At 27.3% G+C, this 13,910-nt stretch overlaps 2 protein-coding genes across 3 annotated transcripts in view; both read left to right on the forward strand.

The window, feature by feature from the left end:
- LOC119681640 (N-acetylglucosamine-1-phosphotransferase subunits alpha/beta-like) overlaps window positions 1-11,060 on the forward strand; it is a 13,414-nt gene extending 2,354 nt beyond the window's left edge. Inside the window, exon 6 of the mRNA XM_038094886.1 lies at window positions 10,957-11,060. Coding sequence (XP_037950814.1) covers window positions 10,957-11,060 — 104 coding nt within the window. The remainder of the gene's footprint in view (window positions 1-10,956) is intronic.
- Window positions 1-13,910, forward strand: part of LOC119680282 (serine/threonine-protein kinase N) — a 463,907-nt gene that overhangs the window by 66,719 nt on the left and 383,278 nt on the right. The gene's annotated exons all lie outside the window — the stretch shown is intronic.

Here is a 13,910-nt window from a genome sequence, read left to right on the forward strand (position 1 = left end):
AGAGTTATCAAATCAGCAAGCGCTGATTTCACAATTGTAACTCACAATTGTAAGTCTCAATACTGATTTAAATCATTCTTAACTTTGCTGACTTAATTTATACTTAAGTCAGTTTTGAGACTTAAGTTATGACTTGAAATCAGTATTGTTTGATTTGAAATTTGACTTTATATCTAAAACATATAGTTAAACAAATAAGGAAATGATTTTCGTCTAGTTCACAGTTATTTAAATACAACTATAGCCGTGATTTTTTCTTTCAGAATAGCAAAAAAAAATACTCGCAACTTACGGAAAAAAAAACATGTCAAACAACAGCAATGCTCTTAAAATCTTCAGAGTTAGGTTTAACTCGCAAAAAAATGTACGTCTTAAGCACAATATAGACTATCATTTTTGAATGTCATTCAAGTTGCGCTCTCTCTTACTCAAATTTATTCTAGCCACCGAACTTCAACACGCTCACATTCAAGAGTTGTAATTCAAGCAAAATTTTTGTAGAATAATGGTGTTTACGCACGCTGTAAGTGTGTTAGTGTAACCCCACAAAAATATGCTTTTGATCAAGAATGACAAATGCAAGTTTTTGGGTGACAGACTATCATTCACAATATGTTCATGGGAAGCTAAATCATGTGCTAACTAAAATTTTGGTAAGCATGCCAACATATTGGTTGCACATCGTTCCTAGACTTTCTCGCTTGAATAACAGTATCCAACGCGCTTTAAGTTCAAATGCGGCCAAATTTAAAAATCAGTGTATTATTAATGTTCTCTGGAAATAGTTGCAAAATTCTAATCATCAGTTAAAATCATATAAGCATTTCATTTACTAATAAGTTCAAACACATAAATTAATTTAAATATATAATATAAAAATGTTTACCATTAGCCTTCTAGTATCCATTTTGTTTTCTTTTATTTAAATTAATTAATTTTTAATGTGCAATTTTTATATATCATAATGTACACTACACAACAAAAAACAAAAAGCATATAACTTATTTTAAAAGTGATGCCAATTTTTTTCAAACAGACTTAATGCTGTTTTTTTGCAAATCTAAGAGAAAAACTTACAGCTCATATATGTTAATGTAAAACTTATCATTCTACCCTCGTGCTAGTTCACGTCATTGGAAAGAACAATAAAAACAACAGTTGAGCATATGCAACGGTTGTCCGCCATTGAAGTTAATTAGATGTTCGCTACAACAGGAATAGCAACACATAATCAACAGCTACAATGAATAGTAACAGCATAAAAGATAGATGATGTATGTCTGATACCGTTGCTAATACAATATAAACATACTAAGCAATTGATGTATGTTTAAGCACGTACCAAACATACTTTACAACAGCTGAAGTGGGGTATTGTAATAAAATAATTAAAAACATTAATAATACTTGAAGTTGTTACAGCTTTTTTTTAATTATTAAATATTAATTTAATAATTTGTTTTTATTATTAAAAATATTTAATATGAACTCAAAATCAATATCATAAAATTGTTTGTAATTTATTTTATTTTTTAATAGTTGCAGATCATATTCAGAGAGCAAATGGAACAATTATATAAAGTAACTATTAAATTTGACAGTTTTTTGCATTTTGTTAATAATCCAAATCAATACAACTGACTAAAGTCCAAAAATCTTTCCACATCTTATACTTTTTGAATATAGCATTAACATATTTTTTTATTTTTCATTTTGGATTAAATTCCTTACTTAAATGCACACGCGAACCCATTTCCCAACGTAGTGAAAGTAAAAAATTGCTACATTGTAGATACATGCGGTAAAAAAAAATTAATATTAATAGATACAAATTTAGTAGTTCCTTAAAATAAAAAAGTGCAAAAAAATTTGTTGTGGTTTAAATATATTACACAAATATTTACAACTCGGAAACACAAGTTGTTAAATTTCCAGATAAAAGAAAAGCATTAAGTTCAACTTACGCCATTATATTATTTAATACAATATAATATCTTCATTATATATATTATTACATGGTATATATATATATATATATATATAGTTTTAACTTATGATAACTTTTTGAACAGCTTAGTAGTTTTGAAAAGATGATGAATGATAGATAAGCAACTTGATTTAAAATAGATTTCACATTTAATTCTATCTTCAACCGATCGTATCAGTCTTTAACGTTGCCTTAATCACCCCATTCCAAATGAAATAATATATTCTATACCATTAACATACTTTAAAACCTATTTAAAAAGCGCAAGTAATCAATATTTTGATTGTAAATTTGCTCGTTCAGCTCATCCGCCTAACTTCTTTACAAAGTCAAGTTCAAATTACTAACCGATTCCATATAAAAAACCAATAACTAAAATTAGGATTGTATTGTTATTTGTAGAAAATCAAGTTGAAATTGAATTCGTTATTATATCAACGAGCGCAACTACAACAATAAATATGGGAAACAAAATTAAGATGAAAATAAGATTTGCTGTGTGAACAGGTTTTTAGTGCAATGCGAGCGGAAAGAACAATTACAATTACTTAAACTGTGTGAATAGGCTATTATAGTATATAAGTACTTAGTTTAATTTTACTTGCTATTTTCATTTCTAGAGATTCAGTTTTATTTTTCTAGTAACTAATAATATCTAACATATTTTTACTCGTACTACTAATAATATCCATTTATACTCGTACTACATAAATTAATCGTACTTAAATTCTGAATTAATGAAATTTCATTTACTTATCGCTTTATAACAAAAATGTTTTATATTTAATTTATTTTATTTTGTTTATTTTGCTGTCAATAATCAACTACAATGAGATAATTTACTTAACAACAGCTTTACAAAATCAATTTCATTTCGTGATTACCTAGTAATTTTACCACCAAAATCGTTACCATTTTAACAAAACAAATAATTTGAACAAATGATAATTCGACCGCTTCAATTGATTTTGGCGGGGCGTTTTAAATGAATTTCGATAATTGTATCTACTTCTTGAAACAAGTTAATTAAATTGATTTTGTATGACCTGAGGAAGCGTGCTTCTTTCAATCGTTGCACGCAAACAAAACTACGCCAATGACGTATAAATTGTGTTAAAAATTAAATAAAAAAAAAAATTTAAAAGCGCAAGAAGATTTCATTTCCGATTTAAACTTAAGAAAACAAACTAAGCAAAGAAAACTAACTTTAGGAAAAACTATTTAATAGTTAAATGAAATTATAAATAGTTAAGAAAAATTGATTAAATTTTTATTGGTTCACTTTTTAAATCGACTAAACAGTGAAACTACTTTTAATAACCAAAACTAAAAATTTCTATCCGACAACATTTTCTTCAAATAAAACATTTATTGTATTTTTTGTTTAACGTATAAATTGTTACTAAAAAATATAAAGGCAGAATATAGTTCTGACTCCAAACGAAGAAGAGATCTAGAGATCTCTTGCACTTGCAACCGAACTTAATAAAAGATATTCAAATCTAGCAGGATAGCAGCTTAAATTTTTTTCGCAGTCTTAACCAAAACTGAAGAGTCATAAATAATATGATTAAAAGTCTACTTATCTATTTCTAAGACCAATTGACATTCTAAAATTAAAATTACCCTCAGATAACCAACCAACAACTTTAGTTCCAACCTTATCATGGTTGTAAGGACGAATTAGTTATTTAGACTGACGGTTCCATAGCGTGTCATCACTTTACTTTTTGTAAAGACTTAGTTATACCCCCACTTATTCCACAAAATAGATTAAAAGTAACATCATTAAATAGGTAAAAGAGCGAATCAAATATGCTGATCATACTGTAATGATGTCGGTTACAGATCAGACAGATCATTGAGAAAATAAGAGCATGACAACGGAGAACAAAGATAGATTGAGTGAATAATGAACTAGAGAGAATACATAACAAACGATAACATAACGATAACAATTAAAGACTATGGTCTTTAAGAACTGGTGTCGTAAGGTTATGATAATGGAGTGCCGACGACCAACTCTTCCAACGACTTTAACTACACGAAGGAATATATGCCTTAATGATAATAACTTTAAAGATTTTTCAAAAATATATTAATTTAAAAATATCTAAACACATGACAACTGAAAATAACTAACTGCATGAGAACACTAAACTAATAAACTATATTACTTCAACTTTAAATTAAAGAAAACCGTCTCTTACTAAAAGACCTTTCTCACTTCCTTTATTTATATAAATATCTTACGTATCTCAAGTATAGTATGTAAGTATTGCAAGTACTATATTTAAGTATCTCGAATATATAGCATTAATGTTTCTGTTCATTAATTTTTTATGATTAGTTTATAATTTTTTTGTAATTTCTTTTTAACATTGTTACATATTCGTAGAAGCAATGTGAAATGTTTAAGAAGGCTATCTTTTCCTATGTTCATAAAAAAATTCATGTTTTTTATTTCATTTAAAACAGAAAAGTTATAAAAAATATGAAACTTCAAACTACAAATTGCAGGCAATGACCGCGAAGACACAAACGACAAGTTCAATAAAAAAATGTATTTAAAAAAATATTTTTTTGTTTGGTGTTTAATGGAAACTGGTTTCATTCATTGCTGAACAGTTTTTTATAATCTTTTAAACTGAACTGGGGTATATATACTATACATAATATTAAGGAATGCTAATTTTAAAAAGTTCAAATTTGCAATATTTCATTACTCACTTCACTGCTTACAAAACTATTCTTTTTACTTTAAAATTTGAAAATATCTATTTTATTCAAAAAATTTAGAAAGTAAAATTCTTAAAGAAACTTTTTAGTTTCATTTGATTTATGATAAATAAAAAATTTAAATATTGATTTAACTTTAATAGATGAGTTGGTGTAAAAATTCATCTCCAAAATATTTACAAAATTAAAATTAATTTTGCAATTCTATGTTATTAGTAAACTCCATCCATTAGCGCCATCTATAATTCTAACTTCGATACCAATTTAATATTTTATCTATCATTAGAATGAAGCCAAAATTTTATTTCAATTTTCTAATGTATTGAACATACATAATACAGTAATTAAATTTTTTAAGAGGACAATGGTAAACGAATTGATTTCAGATAGCATAAAATAATTTTATCCCGAAATAATTGTATCACGGTCCCGAAGGCCTTTAATTTAAAAAGATTGGTGCCAAATATCATAAACTTATTTAACGAAAAATTTGACGACAATGTAATCTCAAAGGGCAACTTCATTATCTGATCACCAAAATTGTGTGATTTGATACCATAGGACTCTTATTACCAAACTTTATATATAGATACTTGAAATCATTGGTTTATACAGAAAAGTAAGCATCGATTTGTGCCTTAAAACTCAACATTGAGCCACTATTCATCAATAAGGGCATTAAAGAAAAAATCATCAACGAAAAATTTCTAAATCGACCAGCGTAACATCTTTTTCACCCAAACTTCTAGAACAGTAGCGAGCAAATTACGTCACGATTGCTGAGTGAAATGAAATATCTTCATTACAATATTATTTCATATCTCTGTGCCATATTTTATGTTTTCTTATGTTGAAGTGGTTGTCTTGGGCATCAAAGTCCACTTGAGCTCTAATTATGAACCATTGTGACACCACGGATTAGCCTTGTTCATACGAATACCAAAAAAATCCGCTACAGACAACTCTAATAAGCAAAACTCTCCGTTAAAGTGAAAACTTGGTCAAGTTTCTAATACTACAGGATAAGGTCAGGTCGTTAAGAAAAGGTACCTTAAATATTTTTAATCTTCTTTTGTGAGCATTGACAAAGAAAGTAAAGTACGGACGCCTCCCTCCTCCTCTTCATAACCACTACCACGACAAATATTATTATAGAGTAAACCCAGTCACATAACATGCCTTTCTAATACGTAGTGATTTTACATCACCGATATCGTATTGCTGAGAGACTTTAAATGAAGCAACTGACTGATGTGTTTCTTATTGTTATAATATATGTTAGATTTTTTTTCAAAAATTATTACATTTTTGCCTCGTAATTACTTTTAATACGGATCACTTAACTCAAGGAAATTTTTACCAATAATCAACTAATCTGTTACACAAGATGATACATAAAGAATTGTCTGATATAACTAATGCAGTTTTAAGATTATTGCAGTTCAAAGTCAAGTGAAGAGAGAGCACCTGATACTTTTTGCCCAATCCACATAACAAAAATACCATATAACATAAATATCACATAACATATAATATAGCATTTAAACCAAATTTAAATAAATATATTACGTATGTAAAATTACTTACAAAATAAATGATTATTCTATTCGAAACTACAAAACAAGTATAAGTTTGCATCTCTACCACCTGATGCTCAAGTGATGCTGCAGTATTGACCCTGTTCTTGTGCTGTGAGTCTAAACCAGTTGCCAGTACAAAATTTAATTGCTGTAAAAACCGTTTACTTTGTTTGATAGAATATAAAACTGCAAGCATAGCAACAGAAATATCTTAATACCTTATCATTATAATATAATGAACATAGATATTCAATAGTATATCGAACTGGTTCTAAGAGAATTTAATTGGTTTGAGTTTGTATGAATAGTTAAATAAATAAATATTTCAATGGCACACTAAAAAATATATAAAAATTTATGCGCCAATGTATCTTTCGAGGAATGCAACCAAATTTCCAGGAATAAAACAAGTTGCATCGTTTAAAGAAATTCGATCAAATATTTTGGTATAAATCTTACTTAAGTTTAACTAAAGCCAGACTAACATGTTGAAGAAAAGCAACCAGCATGTAACCTATTTCAGTTGCTATACAGGTCATTTTAATCTGGAAAGTTAACTTAAATCAATAAAAAAATTTGAAGCAACTACATTTTACAAATGACACAAAACATAATTCTTAAACAAGTAAAGAAATATTATTTTATTTTTAAAAAAATAATAAATATTGGTTTATGTAGCTTTAATGACCGAAATTTTATTTTAATAATTAATGGCAGAGAAGAGGAAGGTTAATATGCTAAATATTCAGTAAACTAAATTCCTTTAAGACCGACAGTAAGATAAATAATTATAAACGAAATAATGAGGATAGAAGAGAAAATTAAGGAAAGTTAGTTTAAAAACACTAGACTTTATAATCACGATTTCAGAAACCGCTGTAGGAGAGCGAAATAGACGTTTAAGTTTTCCCAATTTCATAAAGAACACTAATGATTGTTTCAATCAGATATATTCCCTTAAAACAACTTATAATAATAATATATGAAGATAACTGCCCATGTGATGCACGAACATCGCAAGCCATCTATATATCTATATATGGTATGACTTTCACGGATTAAAAAAAGATGTACATGCATACATTTCTAAAGGATTCATTTTTAAATAAATTAAGTTCTTTTTTTTTTCAATCAGCATTTGATAACATATACTTGCCGACGAAGAAGCCAGGGCAGAGGACTTTGGGTCCGGGGACAACATACTGAGAGTTCATAGAAAAAAGTAATGCACCACACGATAGATATGTTTACTATAATCTATACTATAACAGAAATACAAAAAGTAAGCTACCATCTTGGCTGTGTCTGTCATCAAGTAATATGATGTAGTGACTAGAAAAGCTGAACATACTTAGCCAAAACAAAGTATAAATTGTATAACCACCGAAATATGCTGTAAGTGAAGTTATTGAAAAGGCAGACAAACTGACAAGGAAAGGATCAGCATTCTTCCTTGAAGACTGTGACCTATGACTAGGAAACATAGTAGTATTTTCCTACGTATAAGAAAAAAATAATAAGAATAAAGACTATACTAGGGCAACTGCTAGGTTTATCGTACACTAGATCGCTTGTGGGGATTGTGGATTAAGTAAGTCGATATGAGGGGTAAAGAGTGACTTAAGAATCATGACAGTATTTCTAAAAAAATATTTTAGATTCAGACCTAAACATACGGAGTAAAAAGAAAGAAACCTTAAACCCACAAGCTGTGTTGCATAAAACAAATCGAACTCGATCGTATCGAAAAAAGTTTAAAAATGTTTAATTTAGAGGTATAAGTCCAATATAATTCAAAATTAAAACACACAGATAAACAAAAATATTTAGCGAAAAACATTTAAATCATCGAGCAGATTTAAGATATATGTAATTTAACTATAATCCAATGTTAATATATATGTTAATATACTTCCAAATCGAATTTTAAGGGAAATATTTGGTAGACATAAAATAAGTGCATTCATATAAGATAAAGAAAAGAGAAAATCATAGGAAATTAAAAAACAATTAAAAGTTAATAAAAATTTCTTAGTAATTATTTAATAGTTTAATAAATTCAAATATCTCAACAACAAATACAAATATTTCATTCATGAACACTTAGTTTTTTCTAATAAAACTACAGATGTTATTACCAAAATATACTTATACGTCACATTAATTGTAATATTTTATTTATTATTTATAAATTTGTTAGTTCAATAACTTATAGTCTTGGCGTATGTGAATATATACAAAAAGTATAGTATATACAAGTAAATAAAATTAATTTTTTATTTAATTAGTATTTTAAGGATATACATAATTACATTTTAATTGTCAATAAAAAAATAAATTTATTGTCATATTTAATTTTTACACTTTTAAATACATATTGTATATTTAAAAATTATTTCAAGTGTTATAAAAAATAATATATTTATTCAAATGAAACATAAGAGAAGAGAAAAAAATTAACTTGCAATAAAAATTAATTGTTTTTAATTTGGAAATAGTCAAAACTTAAAGCACTTGAAATTAATTAATAATTAAAAGCTATTATTTAAAAAAAAATAAACAAAAAGATTATCTTTTTTATATATAAATGTAATTCTAAGAGTAGCGGTGTAAATATAGCCTATAATTCATTTAAATTAATTACATATATACAAAATGGCATATAGATAGATTTTTAAACTTATTTAAATACATTTATTATTCATAAAATTGCAAAATTTGATATGCTTTTTTTAAGCGAGGGATATAAAATACGACGACCTCAATTAAATTTGCAATTACAACTCGGTCCATTATACTACATTTCTACTCTGAAATTCTTATCGTATATACTAAGCAACGCGATCTAAAGAAGCCCATTTAAATCTCTAGATCACAGCCAATTATAGAGATAACTTTACTGTTACCGTTTCAATAATTTTGATTTAATAACTCATTGAAGTTATAGTGCATGTACACCAAGTAGTTGCACCTATGAGCTAACTTGAAACAATCGACTATCTATAAATTGACATAGGTTCGACAAACGATTCGGTGAAAAAAAAAACACTGCAATCAAAATAAATACAGGCTAAAGGTCACTGCAAACTGTGAAGCCAAAGACGATGATAATGAATACATTCCTAAGTTCTTCTTAATAAAATTATTTTAGAATTTTTTATTGGCTTTTCAGATTTCATTAGAAAGTTCTACAAATTGTTAATTGAAAGAATAACAAATTTAAGAGTATAAACATACGAGTACGTGTATATGTTTGTTTTCTTTATTACATTCAAAGGAAATCAAGATGTTTTTATATTTTACAGATACTCAATTAAATACAGCAGAAAATTTTTAATAAAATTGTACACCACATATACCACAAGATATTTAAAAAAAAAAAATTTTTCTTGAAAAATCTGATGACTCACTAATATATTTTTAAATACAAATTTTGTAAAAAAAATAAATGTAATTTCATGAATGAATAAAAGTTCAATGTTTATTTAGGTGTTAGAAAAAAAGTGCATAAATATTAAAAAAAAATTTTTTTTTGGACTTTATATTTCATCAAATCAATATTTAATATTCATTTTTGATTATAATAGTTTCTAAATATATATTTGTAAATCAAGGATAGTTTTTTCAATGATATTTTGCACATAAATGTCTAGGATATATACCTAAATTTATATAAATGTCTAATATCGGTATTTATCCAAAAGTTGTCAATTTAAAATAATTCTGATACTAAATATTTATGTATGTTATATCCCTATCATATTATATATACGTTTAAATTATTTATTAAGGGAATAACTTTGAACATAAAGTTTCTCCAAAAAAATTTTTTTTTTTAACATTTTCATAATTTATTTCCTTCCGGTTTGATAAAATGGGTATAGATTGTAACACAGGTGTGCTTGATTGCCAACAGGTGAAGATAAGACCAATCAATAGCAATTGGAACAAAACAAACAAAAGAAGGAAGCAACAAGTCCAACTATCAAAAATATAGAAATAATTTATTAATATATTTTTTGGCTTCACATTTAACAAAAGCAGGATCAAAATAAAAATCATTTAAGTACAATTTTATAGAAAATGTTAAATATTTAAAAATTTTGTTAAGATGTTGAAAATTGAAATTGCTTGTTTATAAAATGTAGAAATATAGAAACATAACAATAACTGAAAATTACTGCTTGCATGGCTTCCAGAAGCGCTCGGATGTACATTCCTGGTTCATACGATTTTTTCAAGTGTCACTTTCAACATGTGTTGCACATACTATGCGAGCTTGGAGTTCCATCTTTTATTTACGTCTATTAATTAGGTTAAGTTAGGTTATACCGGCGATCCATAGGGGATCCACATAAGCTTATTGGCCCTAGAAACACCTAGAACCTTTGGCGAAGCCTAAAATACTGTTCAATATCAAGTCTTGTAATTAATCAAGGTCCTCAAGAAAGGGGAACTCCGCTGTGTTAAATCGCCGCCGTGCATGAGCTGAACAGAAACAAAGTAGATAAGAGGCACTCTCATCTTCTTCCCCACAGCTGTGACAGGTTTGATTGAAAGGGAGATTTAATCTTTTACCATAGTTGCCCAGCTTACAGTGACCTGTTCTCTATTAATTATATTTGCAATTAAATTGTTGCGTATTTGTAGGTTTCATATCGATTTTAATAAGATTGGTAGCTGTTTTGCCAGTTATCTCAGTTATGATGCATTTCATGACGATGGAATCGTCATATACGATGTCTATAGAATAAAATGGTTGCTGTTATCAGTAATGTTATATTTTAGTATAAAGTCTTGGATAAGCACCACATTTTCAGATTTAAACTTACTACGATTCATATCAAATCCAAAACATTTCTAAAAATAATTTCGCATGACTCATAAGACATACAAATTTCTTACGCAAACTTTTAAATGCTACTATTCTACTATTAGCAAGCATAATCTGGTTTTTTTTTTAAGTATTCGTCATTAATGGACGTGAATTTCTAGAATTTCCGTCATCTTAAAGTTTTGTTAACTTTATAAAAACGTTCATAGACCCTTAGTTATATGATAGTATCGTCACTAAAGGCCTTCATTATTAATTTCAATGCTACGTAACTTCTAATAACATTTTTAACCCTAAATTTTATACAATCTTTCTAATCCAACATTTTGCCACGCAAAAAAATTATGTGTACGAGAAATGAATAATATATATATATAAATAAAGATAATGATACTTCCCCCAGTTCCAAGACCAGATGCACTCATCGACGACAGGAAAAACAGATACAAATGGGTTAAACAACCACAACCCTATGCCGTATAAGGGCAGATGGAGAATATATAAAAAGAATAAAGTACAAATTCATGCCAAACAATAAGTACCTTAATTACTTATGAAATCTTAAATATAATATTTTATTTAGAGTAAGTTAGTATCAGAACAACATTTACTTATTCTGTTAAAAGTTAATTAAATAAATTATCTTTAAACCATTTACAGTACCAGCTTATTTAACTATGAACATACCTGATAATACGAATCCGCCATATTTAGAAGACTTATTTGAGCAAATTTCTTCAATCGTCCAGAAAGTTATGCTTTGTTGTTTATTATAATTGATTCAATTTAAATCTTAAAAGTAATTTTGAAATTAAATTTAAAATTGTTTCTTCATGCAATAAAGTGATACAATTTTTCAATTGATATAATAATGCATTAACAATTTACACAAAAACTGTTATTAAAAATTTTATTTTTTTTATGTATTAAACAAACTACAATTAATTATTTGATAATAATCGCAGAAATAAATTAGACAAAGGATCCAAAAACGATCCGTAGTAATATTGAGCGCGGCGAGATGAGCAGATAAAGTTAAGAAATGCGGTTAAAATTATTTCTAATAAAAATTATAAAAAACACTTCACACGCGAACACTTATTATAATATATGTAATTAAAATTGAATTGATGTTAAATCTGCAAAAAACAATTGTATACATTATATTATTAATAATAATAATAATAAATGAAACGCATTTTAAGTTTATATTAAATTTATTATAGCAAACGATTTGCAAGAGATTCAATGAAATCAGTGCTTGTAATACTAAAAACAAAAAATATCTAAATCAACTATCAACTATTTACATCCGCTAAAAATTGATGCAATTATTAAAGCTTTTATCAGAGCAAATTGCACTCAATTTGAGACGCACACAAATTTTAGACTGAATATACCTCAATTGCGCGGTTTGGAAATGTTTATATGTACGCTATCATAAGATACAGTAAGCATAATTTATATTATTTATATGACAAATTTAGATAAATTTTTTCAAAACACGAATTTCCATTATTTCCATTATTTCCATTCATCGTTTGCCAAATTTATAATAAGTACGTTGTTTGGAGTAGATTTATCAGAAGTAAGGCCAATATAGTATACAGTATACAGTACAAAAAATATTTATCTTCAAAAGTGTGTGACGAGTATAGTGAACTGTACTGTAACTAAAATAGTTTAAATAATAAAATAAAAAACATTTCTAAAATTTTAATAGAACCTTACAAGTCTATTGAGGCCCATGTTATATTGGGTATTACGGGCGCGTTAAAATTGGCTGTTTCGTGCTATGATGAAAACGCATGTTATGCAGAGTGTCACATCAGCTTATCAATTTTGTATTTTTACTATTATTTTTTTACATTTTGTTTGTGCCGAAATCTTAAAGGAAATATATATATACATACATACAACACGTCTTTGACTGAGTGACGAAGCACAGATAGGCTCGGCTTTCATGACCGAATTTAAACCGACATTTGTTTTCATCTCTAACCCTCAATTTTTTGATTTGCATTAAAAGCAACAACAATTTTGATTTTGAAGTTCCCGTGACACTCTACATAACATGGGCCTAACTAGTACAACAGATCAGTACAATTAAGGAAAAGAATTAAACATCGGAGTATATTAGCAAAACTTTTGTTTGTTGAATAACTTCCTATATAATAATTGATTTGATTCGAGTAAAGAAAAAACTACCTAATATTTACTCAAGTAATTATGTTAAATATTTATCACAACGGTTCATTATTTAATCTTCAATAGATTTTGGTCACAAGATCACCACTACAACTTCATTTAAATCGAACATCGAAAATGTCACATTCAAGATTATCCTAATATATTAAGTTCATATCAAAAACCCTTACACTTCACTAAAGTATGTAGTTAGCGCTCATTTTTATTTAAATATATATATTAAAATAACCCAAACTCTACTAGATAGTAGATATGATCTCCAGAAGCGACCGGGTCTACATCGTGGAGTCACTCGTCAGTGTTGACGATTAAGTTCCACTCACCGTACCCAAAAGGGACTATAATACCAGCAGAACTTCACGGGCTAATACAACAACAACAAATAGTAGACATCTGTAACAGTCATTCTATAAGAAGGTTTACTTGATTTAGGTTATTATGTGTAGCTGTTTTAAGGGACTTACTTCAGATTAAAATATTTTTTGAGAATATTTATGAATGAGACTTTGTATTTATTGTAATTCCTATATAGAACAGAGACCATAAAGTGAATAAACGACTT

The sequence above is a fragment of the Teleopsis dalmanni genome, chromosome 2, assembly GCF_002237135.1.
Source record: "Teleopsis dalmanni isolate 2A chromosome 2, ASM223713v2, whole genome shotgun sequence".
In the NCBI taxonomy this organism is placed as follows: Eukaryota; Metazoa; Arthropoda; class Insecta; order Diptera; family Diopsidae; genus Teleopsis; species Teleopsis dalmanni.